The following is a 22,547-nucleotide window of genomic DNA, read 5'->3' on the forward strand; positions in this document are numbered from 1 at the left end:
CTCTTGCAACCTTTCTCTTTTTTTTCACCCAAACCCTCTTATAAGCCTTTAATTCTCCCCCAGCTTCCTGCTGTGCTATTCCCTCACCTCCTGCACAGTGTTCACCCCTCCAGCAGTAGATGGAGTGCAAGGTAAAGCTGTCTAGCTGTTGTTGCAGCTATTGTCTCCACCTAGTGGCTGGCTATAGATTAGCATGTGTAGAACTGGAAATAATCATATTGTAGAACCCCTGCAGTGCAGAAGGAGGCCATTCAGCCCATCGAGTCTGCACCAGCTCTCTGACAGAGAGGTGCTGATGTCTCCAAAATAGGCGGATAGCGACTTTTAAAAAAAGAAAAGGATTCAAAATTGAATTAGTACACTGCTTAAATTTGAATTAGGGAATGTTAAGTTTTAAGTTTATTAGCATCACAAGTAGCCTTACATTAACACTACAATGAAGATACTGTGAAAATCCCCCAGTCACCACACTCTGGCATCTGTTCAGGTACACTGAGGGAGAATTTAGCATGAACAATGCACCTAATCAGTACATCTTTTGGACTGTGGGAGGAAACAGGAGCACCCGGAGGAAACCCACACAAATACGGGGAGAACATGCAGACTCCGCACAGACAGTCATCCGGGGATGGAATTGAACCCGGACCCCTGGTGCTGTGAGGCAGCAGTGCTAACCACTGTGTAACCATGCTGCCCTTTTTTATATGTAGATTAATATATATTGGATAAATAGAGAAACATCGTGTTGAAAATGTGAGGTAAACATATGAGCTTCTACTTTGAAAACAAGTCCGTCTTCTTCTTTTAGAGTCTGATGGACCCGATGAGCTTTCAAAACTTTTCTGTTTTAATTTCAGAATGTTAATATTGGTTGTAAAAGGCTAACTGCCACGGTATTCACTAGTAGAGCAAGATGCGACCCCATGTTAAACTGTAGTACTTACAGGTTATTGGAGGGAGGATTCGGATACCCCACACCCATGGCACGGTGGGACTCTGATCTCTCTATGATTCCAGTTTTGATCATACTGTTACAGGGTGTTGCTGATTCATACCTCCAATGCTAGAACAGCCTGTGCCTGTTACTAAGGCACTTGAGGCAAAGGGGATCAAAGGATATGGGGGAGGGGGGGAGCAGAATGGATCAGAGTATTGAGTTGGATATCAGCCGTGAACATAATGATTGGCGGAGCTGGCTCAAAGGACCGAATGGCGGAGCTAGCTCGAAAGGCCACATGGCCTCCTCCTGCTCCTACTTTCTATGTTTTTCTCTTGTTTGTCGATCACTGAAGTACAAATGTAAGAAAGGGAACACCACTGTATTTTCAGTCCAAACAGCACTTCGAAGCCAAGGAGGTTGTAAACCAAGCAACTAATCTGCCGAAAGCTGCCAGTCAGATAGAGATGGGCCACAATTGGCCTTTGACCCATGTCTTTGTGCTTGGTGTTATACAACGTGTCACATCCAGATCTCCCCCGTCCTTCCCAACTCCTGCCATCTGTTCGTTCAGCCTTTTACGGGATTCTTTCTTTATAAGTTTGCTTTTCTTTTCTTTAGGGTGCCCCTGAGGACCTTCAAATCTTCACAGAGCAAATGGTAAGCGGAATGCCTCTTAATTTCTCTAAACTTCACTTTCCTTTTGTTTTAAAGCAAGAGACGTTCCAGCTACTGTTTCCTGCCCAAGTTGAGGTGCACAGTAGCTGCAGTGAGTTGTGTAACCTGCTGCTCTAAGATAATGTTTTCTGTCTTGACACTCAACAAGAGGGTGAGGTTAGTGGTGAGATGTTTTTAAACAATGGGATTGGTTTCTGGTTTTCCATGCATTCGAGGCCTGACCTCCAAAGTATCATGTAATTAATTCTGGCTGGATTATAATTACACTGGAGCAACAGAATCAATTTGCCATTCATGACAAGATAATATTTATTACCTGGCATCAATCACAGACATATTAGCTGGGGCGAGCTCCACATGTGCATGCAAAGATCCACACATTCAGGATTTGTTTTGATGTACTGCCGTACTGAAGACTCACAGATCATAGAATCCCCATAGTGCAGAAGGAGGCCATCCGGAACACCTAGTCTGCACCCACCGCAATCCCACCCAGGCCCTAACCCTGTGACCCCATGTATTTACTCTGCTAATCCCCATGACACTAAGGGGCAATTTTAGCATGGCCTAACCCACACATCTGGACTGTGGGAGGAAACCCACTCAGACATAGGGAGAAGGTGCAAACTCCACACAGACAGTGATCCAAGTCGGGAATCGAACCTGAGTCCCTGGCGCTGTGAGGCAGCAGGGCTAACCACTGTGCCACCATGCTGCTCTCTCTCAGATCTCTTGGGGACTTTTCAGACCCTGCTTGGCCCCTTGATCATGTGAAATGGCCCCTCCCCAGGTGTTGGGCAAAACAATGGAATAGAAAAGTGCCAGTAGCAATGCACCCTTGGATTGCCTTGATTTTCAATCGGATTGTCTGTCTAATCGGCAAATTTGCTGTGTCTTGTTGCTTACTGAGCCTCATGCACCAGATGGTCCAAAAACCAATCTCTAGTTTGTGGTTTTAGTTGATCTAAGCCGAGGCTGCATTTAATAGGCTTTAACTGATCTCAGTACCACTGACCTAGGAGAAGAGAAAAAAAAGGAAATGACTTGGAATTTCTGCTTCTGCTTCTGCTTCGCTGTCCTGTGCTGAAATGTATATTTGTAAGGCATTGAGATGAGGACAGGGTCAAAGTGGCTGTAGTCACCCATTGCCTGATTACAAAATTATCTATCTGATTTCCTATGAAGAACAGCCACGCTGGCCAAAGTACTGTTGATTGTTCATAAGGTTCCACAAGAACTAAGAATAAAGAAAATTACAGCACAGGAACAGGCTCTTCAGCCCACCAAGCCTGCACCGACCATGATTCCCGACTGAACTAAACCCCCACCCCACCACCCTTCTGGGGACCATATCCCTCCATTTCCATCCTTTTCATGTGTTTGTCAAGACGCCCCTTATAAGTCACTATCGTATCTACTTCTATTACCTCCCCCAGCAGAGAGTTCCAGGCACTAAGCACATCGTCCTTTCCAGGATGGAAAAGAAAGGTATAAATGTAATTTGTGTTTTATTTTACCCAGAGTGGTTGGAGTGTGGAACTCACTATCATTAGGAGTGGTTTGAGATGAATAGGTGAATTGTACAATAAATGGCAGAATCCTTAAGAGTATTAATAGGCAGAGGGATCTGGGCATACAGGTACACAGGTCACCGAAAGTGGCAATGCAGGTACACAAGGTAGTCAAGAAGGCATACGGCATGCTTGCCTTCATTGGTGAGGGCATTGAGTTTAAAAATTAGCAAGTCATGTTACATAAGAACATAAAGAGGAGCAGGAGTAGACCATCTAGCCCTTCGAGCCTGCCCCGCCATTCAATAAGATCATGGCTGATCAGTTCCACTTTCCCGCTTTCTCCCCATAACCCTTAATTCCTTTGTCTATCAGAAATCTATCTACCCATGACTTAAATATATTCAATGAGGTAGCCTCCACCACTTCAACGAGCAGAGAATTCCAGAGATTCACCACCCATGTTGCAGCTTTATAGGACCTTAGTTAGGCTGCACTTGCAATATAGTGTTCAATTCTGGTCTCCACACTACCAGAAGGATGTGGAGGCTTTGAAGAGGGTACAGAAAAGATTTACCAGGATGTTGCCTGGTATGGAGGGCATTAGCTGTAAGGAGAGGTTGGAGAAACTTGGTTTGTTCTCGTTGGAACAACGGAGGTTGAAGGGCGACCTGATAGAAGTCTACAAGATTGAGGAGCATGGCAGAGTGGATAGTCAGAAGCTTTTTCCCAGGGTGGAAGAGTCAATTACTAGGGCACACAGGTTTAAGGAGCGAGGGGCAAGGTTTAATGGAGATGTACAAGGCAAGTTTTTTATACAGAGGGTGGTGGATGCCTGGAACTTGCTGCCGGAGGAGGTACTGGGAGCAGATACGATAGTGAATTTTAAGGGCAAATCCATGAATGGGATGGAAATAGAGGGATATGGTCGTCGGAAGGATTGGGGGTTTTAGTTCAGTTGGTTAACATGGTCAGTTCAAGCTTGGAGGGCCGAAGGGCCTGCTCCTGAGCTGTAATTTTCTTTGCTCTTTTCTTTGCTCTTTGAGTAGCATAAATGTAGGAAGGAGAAAGGACTGAAGCTTTGACCGTTGTCAAAGCTTTGTCAGCTTTGATAAAGGGTCATCTGGACCCAACATCAGCTCTTTTCTCTCCTTACAGGTGATGCCAGACCTGCTGAGATTTTCCAGCATTTTTTCTTTTGGTTCCAGATTTCAGCAACTGCAGTAATTTGCTTTTATCCAGTGAATTTGCAGCAGATGCTCAACAGTTTAAGACTAAAGAGCAAGATGTTTTGGAACATATGGACTGTCCTTTTCAGTGCCACCTGCTCACCATTTATTTGTCTGTCTGTTCATCCCCCACCTCCCCCAATACAGCAACTACAGGAGGACCAGCTATCATCAGTACTCGACTGGTTAACAGCCCAGCCTAGGGCAGCACAGCTCATCGATAAGGACAGCATCCTGATCTCCACCATGGAGTATTACATGAGTCGATACTTAAAAGACGTCAAACGCCATCATGTGAAAGCTGATAAAAGGTACTTTGTGCTTTTAATAAAGGAAGAATACTGAACTGATACTGTGTAAGCCACACCAGAAATATGGACCATTCATGATGGGAATCTCCTCACTTATTGGCTACGCCTTTAAGTTTTTTGTGGTTGTGAGTATTGAGACCTTTGTATAAATTAATGCACTGATTAAATGCTGGATAAATTGGCATTGATTTTGTCAGTTGTTAATCTGAGTGTGGCCACAAAATGGCATGGAGTTTTCAGGATATCCACAGGAGATAGGAAATGCAGAGTGATTCATTCTCTGGCCTCCATCAGAGCAAATTATACTGAACTGGGAGTGATATGGCAATGACAAACTTAACTCTACAATCTGGTGTTGGTTGGAAAGATGAGTTCAAATTCACAAGAACTAAAGCTCCCTCGTTCTATTGATGTGGGTCGGTGATGTAATCTGTTTGCTCTGGATTTGCCCGAGAGTGACTCATCATTCTCGATGATTCACCTTGCACCCATTACTGAAATGTCAATGGTATTCTCTCCAGATGACAGTTTCAGATCTCACTCCAGGTCCTGGGCACATAACGTAGTTTGGCAAGCTGGTGCGCTGCTGTGTGGCCATCCTTCAGATGAGGCGTTAAGGTCCTATCTGCTTATTCAAGTAGACGTTAAAAATTCCTCGCCATCTTTCGAGGATGAACACAATGTCCTCCCAGTGCCAACACTTTGGCACATTTGAAAGCTTCAGTAAGTTGCCGCCTAAAAAGTGATATTTGCTTTTACTGGTGCTTCCTAGCCAATAGGGGTGCTGTAGCTGGAGTTCAGTTGGCTGGCCTTTATCATCCCAAAGTTGACTTGCTTTGTTATAACAAGATTTCACACGATATTAGTTAAAACATATATAACGGGTCAGTAACTAAAGGTCTCAGACGTGTGAGTTGTGCAGCTGGAATTTTAACTGTCACAAGAAAAACACATTTTCTTGAAGTTTTGATGAAATGGGTGAACAAGTATTTTTTTTTCCCCTGTTGATTGCAGAGATCCGGAATTTCTCTTCTACGATCAGCTGAAACAAACCATGAATGCATACAGGTATGAAATACGGACCACATGGGTTTCTCAGCCCTAAAGTTTGGTGGGTGCTGTTGTAGTACAGAGTCTTTGTAGCAGAATGGCTGTGGGCTGAGTTGGCTGGTAGAGAAAGTTTGATTTGGCTTTCACAAGCATTTGTTGGGGGTTGGTGAAATTTGCTCAATTTGCTGGGTGGCACAGTGGTTAGCACTGCTGCCTCACAGCACCAGGGATCAGCGTTTGATTCCAAGCTTGGATCACTGTCTGTGTAGAGTTTGCACATTCTCCTCATGTCTGCATGGGTTTCCTCCAGGTACTCCAGTTTCCTCCCATAGTCCAAAAGACGTGCAGGTTAGGTGCATTGACCATGCTAAATTCTCTCTGTGTAACCGAACAGGCGCCAGAGTGTGGCAACTAGGGGATTTTCACCGTAACTTCATTGCAGTGTTAATGTAAGCCTACTTGTGACACTAATAAATAAACTTTGAAATGATGAACAGTCTGTGTGAAGTAAGTAATAGATCCGACTCGGTTGTGAAATCATCGAATAGCCTTGCCGAGCTTGCTATTTGGACTTGAATATTGAAGATTGAACACTTAGGAGTGTCAGCAGAAGAATCTATATATTCAGAAGATAAGGCACTGGAGGACTGCCAGTGCATATAGAAACATTTCCCAGCATACCAGTGTCTGTTAGAGATGAGCAGAAGGAAACAAGATTATAGATTGAGCAATAATAAATTCTGAACCAATCAGTGTACCATCATCAACTATCCCATTAGAGGCATTTATGATTGATTTAAGGAGCATTATGATTTATTCACAGTAGACTAAATTGGTTGTTTACTAGAAGTTAATACAAGAATGACATCTGTTTTAATTTTATTGTGATTTATTAAGGAACAGTATCTGCATACTGGCTGTTGTGTTTCATATTTAATATTTAATACTGGCTGATTGATCACAGTCGCTGTAAATCTTTTTCCTGTTCTTCAAATCTAACCTTCCCTCCAATGTAAATAATTAGAAATAACCTCTCCATAATCCTTCTGTCTTATATAGTTTGGTGTTTTTTTTTGTATAGTACAATGACACAGTGGTTAGCACTGCTGCCTTAAAGCGTCAGGGACCTGGGTTCGATTCCCGGCTTGGGTCACTGTGTGGAGTTTGCACGTTCTTCCCCGTGGCTGTGTGGGTTTCCTCCGGGTGCTCCGGTTTCCTCCCACATTCCAAAAGACGTGCTGGTTAGTTGGATTGGCCATGCTAAATTGCCTTTAAAAAAGTAAAGTTTATTTATTAGTCACAAGTAAGGCTTACATTAACACTGCAGTGAAGTTACTGTGAAATTCCCCTAGTCGCCACAGTTCAAGTCAATGCACGCTAACCAGCACGTCTTTCAGACTGTGGGAGGAAACCGGAGCACCCGGAGGAAACCCACGCAGACACAGGGAGAACGTGCAGATTCCGCATAGACAGTGACCTTAAGCTGGGAATCAAACCCAGGTCCCTGGCGCTATGAAGCAGCCGCACTAACCACTGTGCTGCCATGTCGTCTCAGTGTACCCGAACAGGTGCTGGATTGTGGCGACTAGGGGATTTTCTCAGTAACTTCATTGCAGCGTTAATGTAAGCCTATTTGTGACACTAATAAATAAACTTTACTTTATTAGCATAGATTGAGTTTTCAGACCAGGGTAATTGAAACAAAATCCCTCGCATAATTTGAAGAAATGATTGGGTGATATGATGGATGAACTAGCATAAGTTGAATGGTTTTCTCATTCATCTTATGGTCATGGTGAAGTAGAACCAGGCTGCAGATTTAAAAATATTAAATTCTGTTAACATATTTGTTGAGCTGAAATGAGGTTCTTTTTGAGGGGCGTGAGTAATGCTTCATAATCGGGGCAGCACAGTAGTTAGCACTACTGCTTAATAGCGTCAGGGACCCAGGTTCAATTCCGACCTCAGGCCACTGTCTGAATGGAGTTTGTATGTTCTCCCTGCATGGGTTTTCTCCAGGTGTTCCGGTTACCTTCCACAGTCCAGAGATGTGCAGGTTAGATTAATTGACTATGTTTTATTGATCCTAGTTTCAGGGGATTAGCAGAGTAAATCTGTAGGCTAACAGGGATAGGGCCTGGGTGTGGTTGTGGTCAGTGCAGACTTGATAGGCCCAATGGCCTCCTCCTGCACTGTAGGGATTCTATGATTCTATATATATGGCAACACTTTCAACAAGAGAAAACTGAATGAACAGCGAAAATCTCCAATTTCTCTCACTTTTTACACATAGGTCTCTCTTCGCCTACTCTTGTCACTATCGCTATAACTTGTCACTATAAGCAAAGCATGTTAACTCCTTGTTAGTATTCCCACCTGTCATGCAGGGTACCAGGGTTCCATTCCCTGGGGGGATTTACAAAGTTTACCCAACAGCACGCCAGTGGGTGTCTTTTGTGGTGGCGCTGTGTCACAGTGGTTAGCACTGCTGCCTCTCAGCACCAGGGACCCGGGTTTGGTTCCTGGCTTGGGTCACTGTCTGTGCAGAGTCTGCATGGTCTCCCCATGTTTGCGTGGGTTTCTCCAGGTGTTCCGGTTTCCTCCCACAGTCCGAAAGACGTGCTGGTTAGGTGCATTGGCCATGCTAAATTCTCCCTCAGTGTACCCAAACCAGGGGATTTCCACAGTAACTTTATTGCAGTGTTAATGTAGGCCTACTTGTGACACTAATAAATAAATAAACTAAATAACTTAGGATTATTATATATTCTTCCCCTCTGCTGTCACCATTGGCTGAAGAGTATTTGCGTCCATAGCAAAATTCTTTCCTTAAGACACTCCTAACTTTCTTCTCGACCCATAGAGCAACCAGCATTTACGTAGAGCCATTAACCTAGTCAAAAGTCCTGAGGCATTTCATAGTGGCATTGCCAGACTGAGTTCGACATGGAACCACACGAGGCGATATCAGGAAAGCTTGGTCTCAAGGGGTCTCCTCTTAAAGGAGGAGAGGGATAGAGAAGCGGAGAGGTTTAGTGAAGGAATTCCAGAGCCTGGGGTGAAGGTGCAGCAGCCAATGGTGCAGCAAAGAACAATCTTGATGAACAAAAGATCGATTTGGAGACATGTGGAAATCTCCAAGAGTTGTATGGTTGTAGGAGCTTAGAGCGGTAGAGTAGGGCCTGGTCATCGAGGAATTTGAGCACGTGGATGAGAATTTAAAAATTGAGGCACTACCATTGGAGCCAATATAGGTTGTTGAGTACAGAGGTATCAGCTGAGCAGGACTTGGTCCAGGTTCGATTGCAGGCAGTAGTTATTAATAAACTGCAAAATGTCCAAGCAAACTTTCAAAATCTGACCTAGTTTCAATCACCTTTTCCCCTTCTAAGTTTTTGCTCATTGCCTGATTAACTTCCTTACTTGCAACTCCCACCCCATGAAGTATGTTGAGATTTGGATGTTACATTAAAGGTGGTACGTTAATGCAAACGTTTAAGATGTTTGTTAGATGAGACATATCTATGAATATATATGGGTTTGTTATATGAGATAATCTGTATTACTACACTCAATACAAAAATGGTTCACTTTGCTGTCTCTTTTGGATTTTGAAAGTGTTATGGCCACTTCTAAATCTAATACTAGCCCAGTTGAGAAACTTGTGTTTAACTAGTGAATCCAGCCCCTCTTTCCATTAGCCATTGAAGTGACACTTCTTCAATATGTTTTCTTTGCAGAGTGAAACCTGCCATCTTTGATCTACTGTTGGCATTGTGTATAGCAGCATATCTAGGAGTTACCTATTTTGTTGCCCAGGTGAGTGTATGACCTGTATGGGGACCAAATTGTTCAGCTTTACACAAGTGGGTTAGCCAAACAGAGTGTGGGGTATCTGTCAGTGAGAGTCATTGAAACTTTCCCACTTTGCTATCTGCATGCCAACTCAGTATTGAAGCCATTGCTTTTGGGCTCTGCTGCCAACTCTGTCCTTTGCTACCGACTTCATCATCTCTTTGACAACAGTCTGACAACAGCATATCAGGGTGAGCCCTATTCCTTTTCCCTTATGTGTTTAAACAGTGTCCCCTTAAATGGGTGGCACAGTGGTTAGCTCTGCTGCCTCACAGAGCTAGAGACACTGGCGTCGGGTGACTGTCTGAGTGGAGTCTGCTTGTTCTTCTGTGTCTGCGTGGGTTTCCTCCAGGTGCTCTGGTTTCTTCCTACAGTCGAAAGATGTGTGGGTTAGTATGTTGGGATTTGGATGATCGGCCATGCTTAGTGTCGGGGATTAGCAAGGGAAATGTGTGGAGTTACAGGGATAGGGATTGTTATCGGTGCAGGCTGGATGGGCCAAATGGCCTCTCTCTTGTGGGGATTCCAAGATTCTAATGCATTGGTGCTTCCATCTAGGAAAGAGCAGGCAATGATTTTTGTAGTATTCTTGACATAAATGTAGGAATGAATTCCCAAAATCCCACCATTTCATGGATTTGAATGCACCCTGAGATTAAGTCAGTCTGCTTGCAACCTGAGTGTCAATTTTCGTTCCTGAGAAAAGCTTTTGACTGCATTCGTGCCATCACAAGACTGCCTGTTCCAACCTCTGGGCTTGATTTCACCCCAGTCTCAGTTCACCTATTGCTGAATACCTCATACATGCCTTAATTACTGCAGACTCGACACCCACATTCTACTGTATATAAACTTGAGGCCATTCCAAACTCTCTTGCCGTGTCTTCACTTTCAGCAAGTCCCATTCCCCAATCATCCCTTTGCTCGCTGGCCTCTGTTGACTTCTAGCCAAGCAACATCTTGATTTTAAAATTCTCACCCTTGGTTTTCAAACCCCTCCAAGGCCCTGCCCCTCCCTAGCTCTCTAACCTCCTCCAGCCCCACAACCCTCTGAGATATCTGTACTCCTTTACTTCTGGCCTCTTAAGTGACCCTTTTATGATGGGTGCTTTCAATTACCCGGGCCCCGTACTTTGGACCTATTTTCCTCCTTTAACACCCTCCTTAAAACATACCTCTTTGACCAAGCCTTCAGTCATTTGACCTAATGTGGTTCCGTATCATACTTTGTTTCCCCATGCACCTTGGGACATTTCATTATGATAATGGCGCTCTGTAGGTATGAGTTATTGTTGTAGTGGATGTCAGCATAGAGTAAGATTTGATATTTGGTTATGATGCTGTCCACGAGTTCATAGAATCCCTGCAATTCGGAAGAAAGCCATTCAGTCCATCGAGCCTGCACCGGCGACAATCCCACCCTGGCCTTATCTCGGCAACCCCATATTTTTACCCTGCTAATCCCTCTGACATTAAGGGGCAGTTTAGAATAGCCAATCCACCTAACCTACACATCTTTGGTCTGAGGGAGGAAATCAGAGCACCTGGAGGAAACCCATGCTGACACGGGGAAAATGTGCAGAGTCCACACAGACAGTCATCCGAAGCCGGCATTGAACCTGGGTCCCTGGTGCTTTGAGGCAGCAGTGCTAACCAAAGATGTGCGGGTTAGGTGGATAGGCCATGCTAAATTGTTCTTTAGTGTCAGGGGGACAAGCAAGGGAAAATGCATAGGGTTATGGGGATTGGGCCTGGATGGGATTTTGGTCGGCGCAGACTCTATGGGCCAAATGGCCACCTTCTGCACTGTAGGATTGTATAACCACTGTACCACTGTGCTGCCCTGGGTTGTCAAACTGTATCCCAAAGGGGGCCAGCAACTTCAGGTTAGGAAGGAGAAGGGGGAAGAACTCTCAATTTATATATATATTTATATTTTCTTTTAAGTGGCACTGCTCTTCTTTCCTTGCAGAATTTTGGTTTTATTTACAACACGGTACGGCGAATTACTCTGAAGCCGAAGCAGCACTAACGCCAGAGTCCTCTGCTCTTGGTACTTTCACATGGTAGAAGGATTCTTCCGAAACAACCGCCTTATATTGGCGTGGTGGGATCCGACTACAGCACTGAGCCAAATATCTCTGATTATGCAGAATCAGCAACTTCCGAGGGGTTGGAAGATGTTCCATAACTAACGGCACTATTGCTATTTCACTTCCACAGCATAAAAAACTATTACACTTTAGCCCAAATACAGTCCATTTTAAGCACTACCCAAAACTTGGTCACCTGTCCTCCATTATACTGTTCACATTATTAAGAATCCCCTCCACAATGAAGTCAGTCCAGGTTTGAATGCATGGATATATGTTTGTTGGTTGTAACTTGCTTAACTCTATCTGCTAGCTGTTCGAATCCTGGTAAATTAAGTTAGCGTGAGCATAGGACAGTCAGTAATCCAGCACTAATTGTTAATTACCTTCAAAGTAGCCACATAGACAATTGAATGGGAACTGTCTGAAGATGTGTTTATCAAAGCCTTTTGCCTTCATGGGTCATGTGCTTGGAAATACATGTAATGTTCAAATTCACACACTCTTTAACTTCACCACATCTCAAGTTGCTGACACGAACAGATCTCAGGATGAGGAAAAGCCTTGACAAATGTTTGGAGCCAGAAAATTGAAGGGCGATTAAATCAGCAAAGAAGAACCAAGTTGCTGGGTTGTGTGGAAGTGCTGGATTTCCAGTTCTGAAAGGCTGTATGTGGCACTTGGTCTGCAGTTTGGGCCTTCCTATATTACTGGGGATAGCATGGGGCAGTGGTGTTGGATACTGTTCTGAGATTGGGACTGAGGCATGCATGCTGACACAATAAGGAAGCTTTGTTTTGTGTCTAGTCATGGGATACCTAACTAGGTATCTCGTTGGCTAGTCAAAATGGGAAGCATACCTCTTCCCAACATCCAGGCCCCTTGCATGCCTAGAAATCATGAGTTTTTGTCCTTGAGTTTTAAAATAACCTTTATTATTTATTTGGACTTCCAATTGAAGGCTGAAAATTAGTTAATCTAAATATTAACCTCTTTTAAATATCCCAATATCTACAAATTGCAGTGTTTTTGTTTTAATTCTTTCAGTATTTGTAGATGATCCATGCAGAAAAAAAACTTGATGTGGAGATGCCGGTGTTAGACAGGGCTAAACACAGTAAGAAGTCTGACAACACCAGGTTGGATTTAAACCTGGTGTTGTCAGACCTCTTACTGAAAAAAACTTGCACAGGTTTAATTGAGTGTCAGCTCATAACTCAATCGAATGGCTGAATCCATTCCCAATTTTATCTGATGTCGGTTTTGAGAGCAGAAACCCCCTAGCCAGTTTCCATAACATCTCCCAGCACCCACTGCCCCCCACCCCCCGCCCCCAACTCAAAATCCACAGACACCAAAAGCAACTGTTACCAGAAAACACAAGCAAAAAAATTAAAGATGTTAGAAATCGAAATTTATAAAGAACGGAAACACACTCAGCAGGTCAGGCAGTGTCTGTGAAGAGAGAAACAAAAGTTAATGTTATACCCAGCTCCACGTTGCCCAGGTATTGAAGCTGGGACCCCTCTGGTCTATGTCTCTATTCGTCAAACCATCCTGAGAATGAGTTAAATTAAGTAACTGCGATGTTGATGAGTACCTTCCTAACAGTCCCCCGAATAAGTGAAGACAACCAAAACTAACTTTGAACCAAAAACACAAAACCTCAAACATATCTTCCTGCCTTTCAACCCTAAAAACACGGCAGCTCCTATCCAGCATCGCGATGTACAATTTCATTCCGAGTCATGTACTGCGGTGAATGCAGAACCTCGAGTATTTTCTTTTGAAAGTTGATGGGACATTTCTTTTGCATTTTAATTGCTGCCTCTTGTCCTGAACTTTATTTATGTCTGTATTAGTTATTTGTTGAAAATCATTGACATTGATGGGTCTCTTTTTTTCCTGATGTGTAACAAAATGGATTATGGGATAACAAGTGGAACTGTATCGAGCACCCATTCATCATGACTGTTCTGTACAGGAGGAAGGAAGAGAAATAAAATGGGGAGAAAACCTAGCAGCTGGATGGAATTTGTACTTTTGAATATTGCTCTGGTATATTAGATTTTCATCCTTTTAAACTCCCTCCCTGGCCTAGCCCCTCCTATCAATGTTAACTCCTCCAGTCCTTTAACCCACTTAAGATTGCTGTACTTCTCCACCTTTGGCCTCCTTCACATTCCCCTAGACATTTAGGGCGGCAAAGTGGTCAGCACAGCTGCCTCACTGTACCAGGGTTCCAGGTTCAATTCCGGCCTCGGGTCACTGTCTGTGTGGAGTTTGCGCGTTCTCCCCATGTCTGCATGAGTTTCCTCTGGGTGCTCCCACAGGCCAAAGATGCGCGAGTTAGGTTGATTGGCTATGCTAAATTGACTCTCGTGTCAGGAGGAATAGCAGGGTAAATGTGTGAGGTTGTGGGAATAGGGCCTGGGTGGGATTGTGGTTGGTGCAGACTCAATGGGCCAAATGGCCTCCTTCTGTACAGATGGGATTCTGTCATTCTATCCTTGATTTTAATCACAGCATCAGTGGTGGTTGTGTCTTCAGCTGTGAATATCTTAAGTTCTGGAATTCCCTCCCTGAACCCCTCTGCCTCCCTGTCTCTCTCTTTTGACACCCTTTAAAAGCTACCTCTTACCAAGCTTTTAGTCACCTATCCTGAGTTTTCAGTAATGTGACTTGGAGTCAAAGTTTTCTTTCATAACTATCTTGCAAAACACCTTGGTGACATTTGACTACATTAAAGATACTGTAAATATGAAAGTTATTGTAAACCTCCAGAACTGCACCATCAGTTTCTCTTATTGACTCTGGTAAGGGGCAGCATGGTGGCGCAGTGGTCAGCACTGCTGCCTTACAGTGCCAGGGACCCGGGTTCAATTCCTGACTTGGGTCACTATCTGTATGGAGTCTGCACGTTCTCCCTGTGCTTGTGTGGATTTCCTCCCATGGTCCAAAGATGTGTGGGTTAGGTGGATTGGCCATACTAAATTGTCCCTGTAGCGTCAGAGGGACTAGCAGAGTAAATGCATGGAGATAGGGCCTGGGTGGGATTGTGGTCTGTGCGAACTTAATGGGCAAAATGGCCTCTCTGCACTGTAGGACTATATGACTTGTATTGGGATACAGTTTCACTAGTTGGTGCTGTTCATTTATCAACCTAAATGGTGAGTATCGACAGGCCTTTAGACCAGAAGACTTCACTGCCGAGGTTCGATTCCGCCCTCAAACAACCATGCTTCAAATCCAGAGCTTCCATCCAGCTAACTATCAGGAGCCTCCCATCTCCTTGTGAACAACAAGCTTTGTGCGAATCCACTCACTGCTGTGCAGATGAACCACCTCAACACTAGTAAGGAACTGCAGCTAGTCTGGTCCATATGGCTTGGTGCTACATAACGATGGTTTAACCTTCCTGGAAGATCCCAAACTTTGTTGGTCAAAATCACAATACATGTAAAAGATCTGATTTTTCCTTAACAACAAGTATTTCAAGAATAGGAAAACCAGACATCACTGCAGTTTTTTTCATTTGCTCCATCACATCACCCCAATACCTGTTTTACCCCATGCTAAATTACCCCTTGGTGCCCAGTGAGAGCCTGGGTAAGATGCTCTTTCAGAGAGTGGTGCAAACTTGTTGAGCCGAATGGCCTCATCTCAATTCTCAATCTTGCCTTTGACTCCAACCCCCCTGATTTTTGTTTTAATTCATGTTGATTCTCTTTCCTTCCTGTATGCTCTACGTGAGCACCATAATGATTCTGATCTCGTGAAGCTTACAAGACTCTTTATTGGAAACAAAATCACAAGAACTGCTGTAATTGGAGGAATTAAGCCAATGGAAGATCACTTTATTATATATTTTGATGATGTAGTCAGCAGTGATGAGGCTCTTTTTCTTTCACTGTCTTCCTGGAGTTGCCCTGAAGATGACCAACTATTTTCCTTGGGTTAATGATGGTATTGGAACAGGACATTCCAAGATTCTATCCCAGTGATGGTGAAGGGCTGGTTGTGCATAGACAAATGAAAATGGTCTGTGACTTTGAGGTGATGCAATTCCCACGATCTTGTTGCTCAAGTTCTTTGTCAGTGGCAGATGTGGTGTGGGCTGGGAGCTGCTATAGCATCATAGAAATATACACCACAGAAGGCCATTCAGCCTGTCTTGTTCCATGCCAGCTCTCTGCATCTAGTCTCAATCTCCATCTCATCCCACTCCCTTACCTTCTACCCCCTCCTTGTGCTGCATTATTATTCCCTTTAGGTGCTTACCCCCAATTCCCTTTTGAAAGCCACGATTGAAGCTGCCTCCACCACTTTCCGGGTAGTGAATTCCTGATCACAGCAAATCAAATGCCAACCCTGATTTTACAGGCAGGGCAAGATTGGGCTCAAGGCCAACAGGGAATGCCATTCTACGAGACTTGCCTGCCCCGATTTCAGGATGGCCTTGTCAGAAAAATTAGGGCCACTGTTTCCGTAACCTTGCAATATTATGATAAAAAGCAATGTGCAAAGAGTTAGTTTGAAGGGAAGGGAAGTTAATGTAGGGGCAACTTTATTAACCTGTGATGGGAGATGTTCAGATAAAACACATCAGCTCCATCAGCTTGATCCCACATTAGTTCTTGATTATTACACGCTCCACGCTGCTTAATTGTCTGAAACATGTACTGTTTGCTTCAACTGCCCCCTGCAACTTATTTCATAAAACTATTACCACCTAGGGATCCTGCTGGCCCCTGTTGTTGCTCATCCTAATTTCCAGATGTAGACTTTAACCTAGCATCTCTACAGTACAGAAGGAGGCTGTTCAGCCCATTGAGCTTGTACCGATCCCACCCAGGCCCACTCCCCATAACTTCAAATACATACCTTGCTAATCCCCTAATACTAAGGGTCAATTTAGCATAGCCAATCCACCTAACCTGCACATCTTTGGATTGCGGGGGGGAAACCGGAGCACCCGGAGGAAACCCACACAGATACAGGGAGAACATGCAAACTCTACACAGTGACCCAAGCTGGGAATCAAACACAGGTCCCTGGCGCTCTGAGGCAGCAGTGCTAACCACTGTGTCATCCAATTTGTGCAGAGGCTTTCTGAAAGATATGGGGCAATTTTCCCATCCTGCTGTGCTGCTTTTTTTGTGCAGTGGGTTGGGAGACGCATGGAGGCTGTTTTGCAGCCCCTTCCTGCTGGGTGTCGTGGAGTGGGGGGCAGTAATCGAGGCCCCCCCCCCACCCCCAAGAGGGTCGGGCAACTTGGTTGTCCCCTGGGTGTTAACACCCTGGCAGTGCCCTAGGGGCAAAGAGCCAATGCCTGGGGAGCATCTTGTCACTGCCCACCAGGCATCAAGCCTTGAGGGGGTGGGGGGACTGCCATTCTGCACTTTGGGCTGAGCAACAGAGTGAGGGAGCCCAGTGATTGGGGCTGGCCATTGGGATGGGTGGGGAGGAGCCATCAGGGAGACAGGGGAGGGGAGAGATTGAGGCAGGCCAGGAGGCGTAGTTCAGGGCTAGGCCAGGACACGTCTAGGGAGGCTAGCAATTGGGCCATGGGGGCAGGTCGCACATCCAGCGATGCGGGGGTTGTGAGGCTGGCCAGCATTGGGAGGCCGGCAGACAGAGGCCACTGCACATGCACTGATATTAGTGCTGACAGATTGGTGCATGCTCAATGGCCCACTCAGTGCTATGCTGCCGGCATCTCCAGCGGGAATAGGCCCTACCCACTGATTTCTGGAGTGTATCACAGTCGTGCAGTCTGCAGAGCACTGAATTTGATTTTTGATTTGATTTGATTTATTATTGTCACACATATTAACACAGTATTGTTTCTTGCATGCTATACAAACAATGCATGCTGTTCATAGAGAAGGAAATGAGAGTGTGCAGGATGTAGTGTTACAGTCATAGCTAGGGTATAGAGAAAGATCAACTTAATGCAAGGTAGGTCCATTCAAAAGTCTGATCGCAGCACAGGGAAGAAGCTGTTCATGAGTTGGTTGGTACGTGACCTCAGACTTTCGTATCTTTTTCCGAACGGACGAAGGTGGAAGAGAGAATGCCCGGGGTGCGTGGGGTCCTTAATTATGCTGGCTGCTTTTTCAAGGCAGCGAGAAGTGTAGACAGAGCCAATGGATGGGTTTGCATGATGGATTGGGCTACATTCATGACCTTTTGTAGTTCCTTGCAGCTTTGGGCAGAGCAGGAGCCCAGACCAAGCTGTGATACAATCAGAAAGAATGCTTTCTATGGTGCATCTTTAGAAGTTGGTGAGAGTCGTAGCTGACATGCCAAATGTAGCAGATTCACTTTGAAATTCCCACTGAAAAAGATCAGCGTGATTTACTCCAGCTTTTACACAAATTCAACACTTTGAATTCTTTTGGGAGAATATCCCCCATTCTGTTGTCGTAGAAATGTTTGCAAATTCATGTGGCAGGAGACCAGACAAACTGTATTTTTTAATAAAGAGCCAGATTAGTTAAGTACTTCACACTGGCTATCATGCATTTAATTTACTCTCTGTTGCATTATGTGGGAGGCAGGGAATGAATCGACTCAAGTCATCGCACCAGGACCTCGCTTTATCTCAGCCAGGGGGAGAAGGCTGGCTAATTCTGGTGTCAGATAACCAATGATGTGTTTGCTTATTGAAAAACCTACATAAACTGATCATTAAAAGTCCAGCGAGTCGCAGGGAACTGCCCACCAACTTGTGACAAGTGGAGATTCGTGATAGGTGAGGAGGTTCCATTCCCACGTGAATGTGTCTCTTATGTAACCCGATCTGTCTACAAACAGCCCACATCTAAAACAACAGGTTCAAATTCCAAATGCAAACACAGGAAAGCAGCAAATTTGTGAAAAAGCCTTCATTCAGTTTGTACATACTTTACAATGGCCTGACCTTAAAAGATCGGAGCCTTGCACTGAAAAAGGTTGAGAGTTCATAGAATCCCTAATGTACAGAAGGAGGCCATTTGGCCCATTGTTTCTGTACTGACAACAATCTTACCCAGGCCCTATTCCCGTAACCCCACACATTTACCCTGCTAATCCCCCTGCTCCATTAAGCATAGCCAATCAACCTAACCTGTACATCTTTGGGGTGTGGAGGGAAACCAGAGCACCTGGAGGAAACCCATGCAGACATGGGGAGAATGTGCAAACTCCACACAGACGGTGACCCGAGGCTGGAATTGAACTCGGATCCCTGGCACTATGGGGCAGCAGTGCTAACCACTGTCCCACTGTAACTTGAGAAAACCCCCTAATCCTTCTAGGTCTTTGGACACTTCTGGGTTACCAAGTTCCTCAGTTCAAGATTGGACTGTATGTGTGATTGGATTATCTCTCGTTCTGCTGTGTAGCATATGGCATCGTTCCACCTCCGTCTGAGTTTCTATGGTTTTCTCTGCTGGACCATAAGACTTTGGAGCAGAGGCAGGCCACTCAGCCCATCAAGTCTGCTCCACCATTCAGTGAAATCACGGCTAATCTGATGTGATAATCCTCAATTTCACTTTCCTGTCTTATCCCTATAACCCCTGATTTCCTTCCTGATTAAAAATCTCAGCCTTGAACATATTAACGACCCAGTCTCTACAGAGTTCTGTGGTAAAGAATTCCACAGATTCACTACCCTCTGAGAGAAGAAACTCCTCCTCGTCTCTGTCTGAAATGGGCGACCCCTTACTCTGAGGTTATGCCCTCTGGTCTAGACTCTCCCAAAAGGAGAAACTCGCTCAGCATCTACCCTGAGAATCTGATATGTCTCAATGAGGTCACCTCTGACTCTTCTAAACTCCAGTGATCACAGAGGCAAACATTCTCAACCTCTCCCCATAAGAAAATCCCTCCATTCCCAGAATCGACCTAGTGAACCTTTTCCGGACTGCCTCCAATACTGATACATCTTTCCTTCGATGAAAGAACCAGAACTGTTCACAATATTCCACAACAGGGATAACTCAACATCAGCTTCAGTCAGCCAAACCAGCAAAACAGCCTTCCAAATCCTCAGCTGTGTCTTGGGGTCTCTCCCACTATCGTCAGCTCTCATTTTCTTCCCCATTGCCCTTGAGATTTTCTGACAGATTTAGTAGCCCTGGGCTGTGTCTGGTACCTACCTCAATTCTACTGACATATACCTCCTTTCATTTGATTAACTTTCTGAAATAAGCAATTAACTGACTTCCTTTCGGTTTAATATGTCTCCTTCTTTTACCTCCAGGGAGCTACCTTGGTTTTCTTGGTTTAGAATATAATTTTCCAAGTTGACGTTCCCAGTAAGGAGCTTGATCTGTCCAGTGCAATGACAACGGATACACACACAAAAAAAAAACACACACACACCCCCGATTTCTTGGCGCTAGGGACATAGATTCAATTCTGGCTGGGGTCACTATCTGTATGGAATTTGCACGTTCTCTGCGTGTCTGTGTGGATTTCTTCTGGGTGCTCCGGTTTCCTCCCACAGTCCAGAGATGTGCGGGTTAGGTGGATTGACCATGCTAAATTGCCCCTTAGTGTCGGGGGATTAGTAGGGTAAATGTGTAGGGTTACAGGGATGGGGGCCTGGGTGGAGTTGTTGCTGGTGCAGATCCGATGGGCCAAAGGGCCTCCTTTTGCACTGTAGGATTCTATGACTTGAGCACAATAATCTCTCCCTCAATGTCAGTAAATCAAAGGAGATAGTCATCGACTTCAAGAAGCAGAGTGGAGGACATGCCTCTGTTATATCAACGAGGATGAAGTGGAAGTGGTCAAGAGCTTCAGGTTTATAGGTGTCCAGATCACCAACAATCTGTCCTGATCCCTCCATGCTAAGTTGAGAAAGTATACCAGCACCTCTACTTTCTCAGGAGGCTAAGGAAAACTTGGCATGTCTCCTATGTCTCTCACCAATTTCTACAGATGCACCATAGAAAGCATTATTTTCGGTTGTATCACAGCTTGGCATGGTTCCTGCTCTGCCCAAGATTACAAGAAACTACAAAGTGCTGTGAACGTAGCCCAGTACTTCACACAAATCAGCCTCCCAACCATTGACTCTGTCTACACTTCCTGCTGCCTTGGAAGAGCCGGCAGCACAATCAAGGACCCCACGCAGCCTGGACATTCTCTCTTCCACTTTCTTCTGTCAGGAAAAAGACCTACCTTATATTAAGTTGATCTTTCTCTACACCCTAGCTATGACTGTAGCATTACATTCTCCTTCTCCCCTGTGTAGCCTATAAATGGTATATTTTGTCTGTACAGTGTGATAGAAACAGTACTTCTCACTGCATACCAATACATGTAACAACAGTAAACCAAATCGAATAATAGCCTGTAGGGGGCAGGAACTGTATCCCTGTAAAGATAAACACTTCCAGGACAGATGGGATAAATAGGTAGGATTTTACGACCTCGCTCAACCTGAGACCAGAATATCCCGCCCAAGGTTAATGGACATTTCCATTGTCCGCCTCTCGCCCGCTCCGATTCCGTGGTGGGCGGGGCGATGGAATTCTGGTGAACATGAGGAAAAGACTAGAAAGGTTGGTTCAGCTATCGATGTTTTTACTCCTCAGATGTAAGCTATAAAATGCGGATTGTTACAGTGTGACCAGGAGAGGGAGCAATCCATTGAGACATGTTTCTATTGGGCGACCTTTGAGCTGAGTGAAGCTTCAGCTCAGTGACAGAATAATCCTGCAGCTTTGTACACTTCTGATGAGGAAAGATTAACATTCTTTGGAGAAAGGATTAACATTCTTCGGAGTGTGCAAAGTCTGGAATTCACTGAATCATTCGGAGGATCGCCAAATTCCAGATGGCATTACCTGGATGGTAGCAACTTCAAAAATGGGTGGACACATCTCAAAACTTCCAATCAAGACCAAAAGCTCGGACCCCTTTCACGCAGTTGGCCTCTCAGTCACAGATAGCTCACAACACTGGGAGGCCAACAAAAGAGAAATGAAACAAATATAGTTACAGTTTTTAAAGAATGTTTATCAAACACAACCACAGCATCCTGCTGCACCATGACCATTTCTCATGCACATTCAGTCACAGTGTTGAACTCAAGCATCCTCCAACCTTCCTCAGGTGGGCGTCAGCCCCTGATGGTAAGTTTCACAGACAATGGAAGTCGTCTTTGGGCAGCACGGTGGCACAGTGGTGAGCACAGCTGCCTCACAGTGCCAGGGACCTGGGTTTGATTCGCGGCTTGGGTCACTGTCTGTGTGGAGTTTGCACGTTCTCCATGTATCTGTGTGGGTTTCCTCCGGCCACTTTCGTTTCCTCCCGCACCCCACAGATATGCAGGTTAGGTGGATTGGCTGTGCTAAATTCCAGGAGGAATGGCAGGGTAAATGCATGGGGTTATGGGGATAGGGATTGTGGTCGGTGCATACTCGATGGGCCGAATGACCTCCTTCTGCATTGCAGGATTCTAAAACTAATGGTTATTAGAGTGAATCTAAACTGTAAGTGTTGGCTCGTTCTTTCTCATAGCCCAATAATTGCCCAAGTTCATGCAATTTTCAGAATAAGGCATGGCTCATGGTTAGTGATCAGGAATAAGATTTTTCCATTCCTTCACCAATGTTTGAATGTCTGCCACCCCAACCCATACCAGACTGGGCATTCATCCCAGTATCTATTGACTTACTTATATATACGGAGACCTCACTTCAAACCGCCTGGACCCCTCAGTTAGACTTCAGCCTTTGTTATCCTCAGTGAAATGTAGGGTATACATATATGTGTATATAAATATAGCTCTTATTATATAAATAATCTATCCTGGTCCCAGGATTAGATTCCAGGATAACATTCAGTTTTCGATATTCCACACTAACAACATTCAGTATTGG

The 22,547-nt window shown here is 44.8% G+C and overlaps 1 protein-coding gene across 2 annotated transcripts in view; it reads left to right on the forward strand.

The window, feature by feature from the left end:
* ncln (nicalin) overlaps window positions 1-13,869 on the forward strand; it is a 51,073-nt gene extending 37,204 nt beyond the window's left edge. The window contains exons 11-15 of one of the 2 annotated variants that reach the window (XM_080212840.1): window positions 1,559-1,597; window positions 4,503-4,666; window positions 5,681-5,734; window positions 9,457-9,535; window positions 11,544-13,869. In XM_080212840.1, the coding sequence (XP_080068966.1) occupies window positions 1,559-1,597; window positions 4,503-4,666; window positions 5,681-5,734; window positions 9,457-9,535; window positions 11,544-11,603 (396 nt within the window). In that variant the 3' untranslated portion in view covers window positions 11,604-13,869. The remainder of the gene's footprint in view (window positions 1-1,558; window positions 1,598-4,502; window positions 4,667-5,680; window positions 5,735-9,456; window positions 9,536-11,543) is intronic. The other variant, XM_080212839.1, reaches the window with a different exon arrangement.
* The last annotated feature ends 8,678 nt before the right edge of the window (window positions 13,870-22,547 follow it).

The sequence above is a fragment of the Carcharhinus amblyrhynchos genome, chromosome 26 (genome assembly GCF_965287045.1).
Source record: "Carcharhinus amblyrhynchos chromosome 26, sCarAmb.v2.hapA, whole genome shotgun sequence".
NCBI lineage: Eukaryota > Metazoa > Chordata > Chondrichthyes > Carcharhiniformes > Carcharhinidae > Carcharhinus > Carcharhinus amblyrhynchos.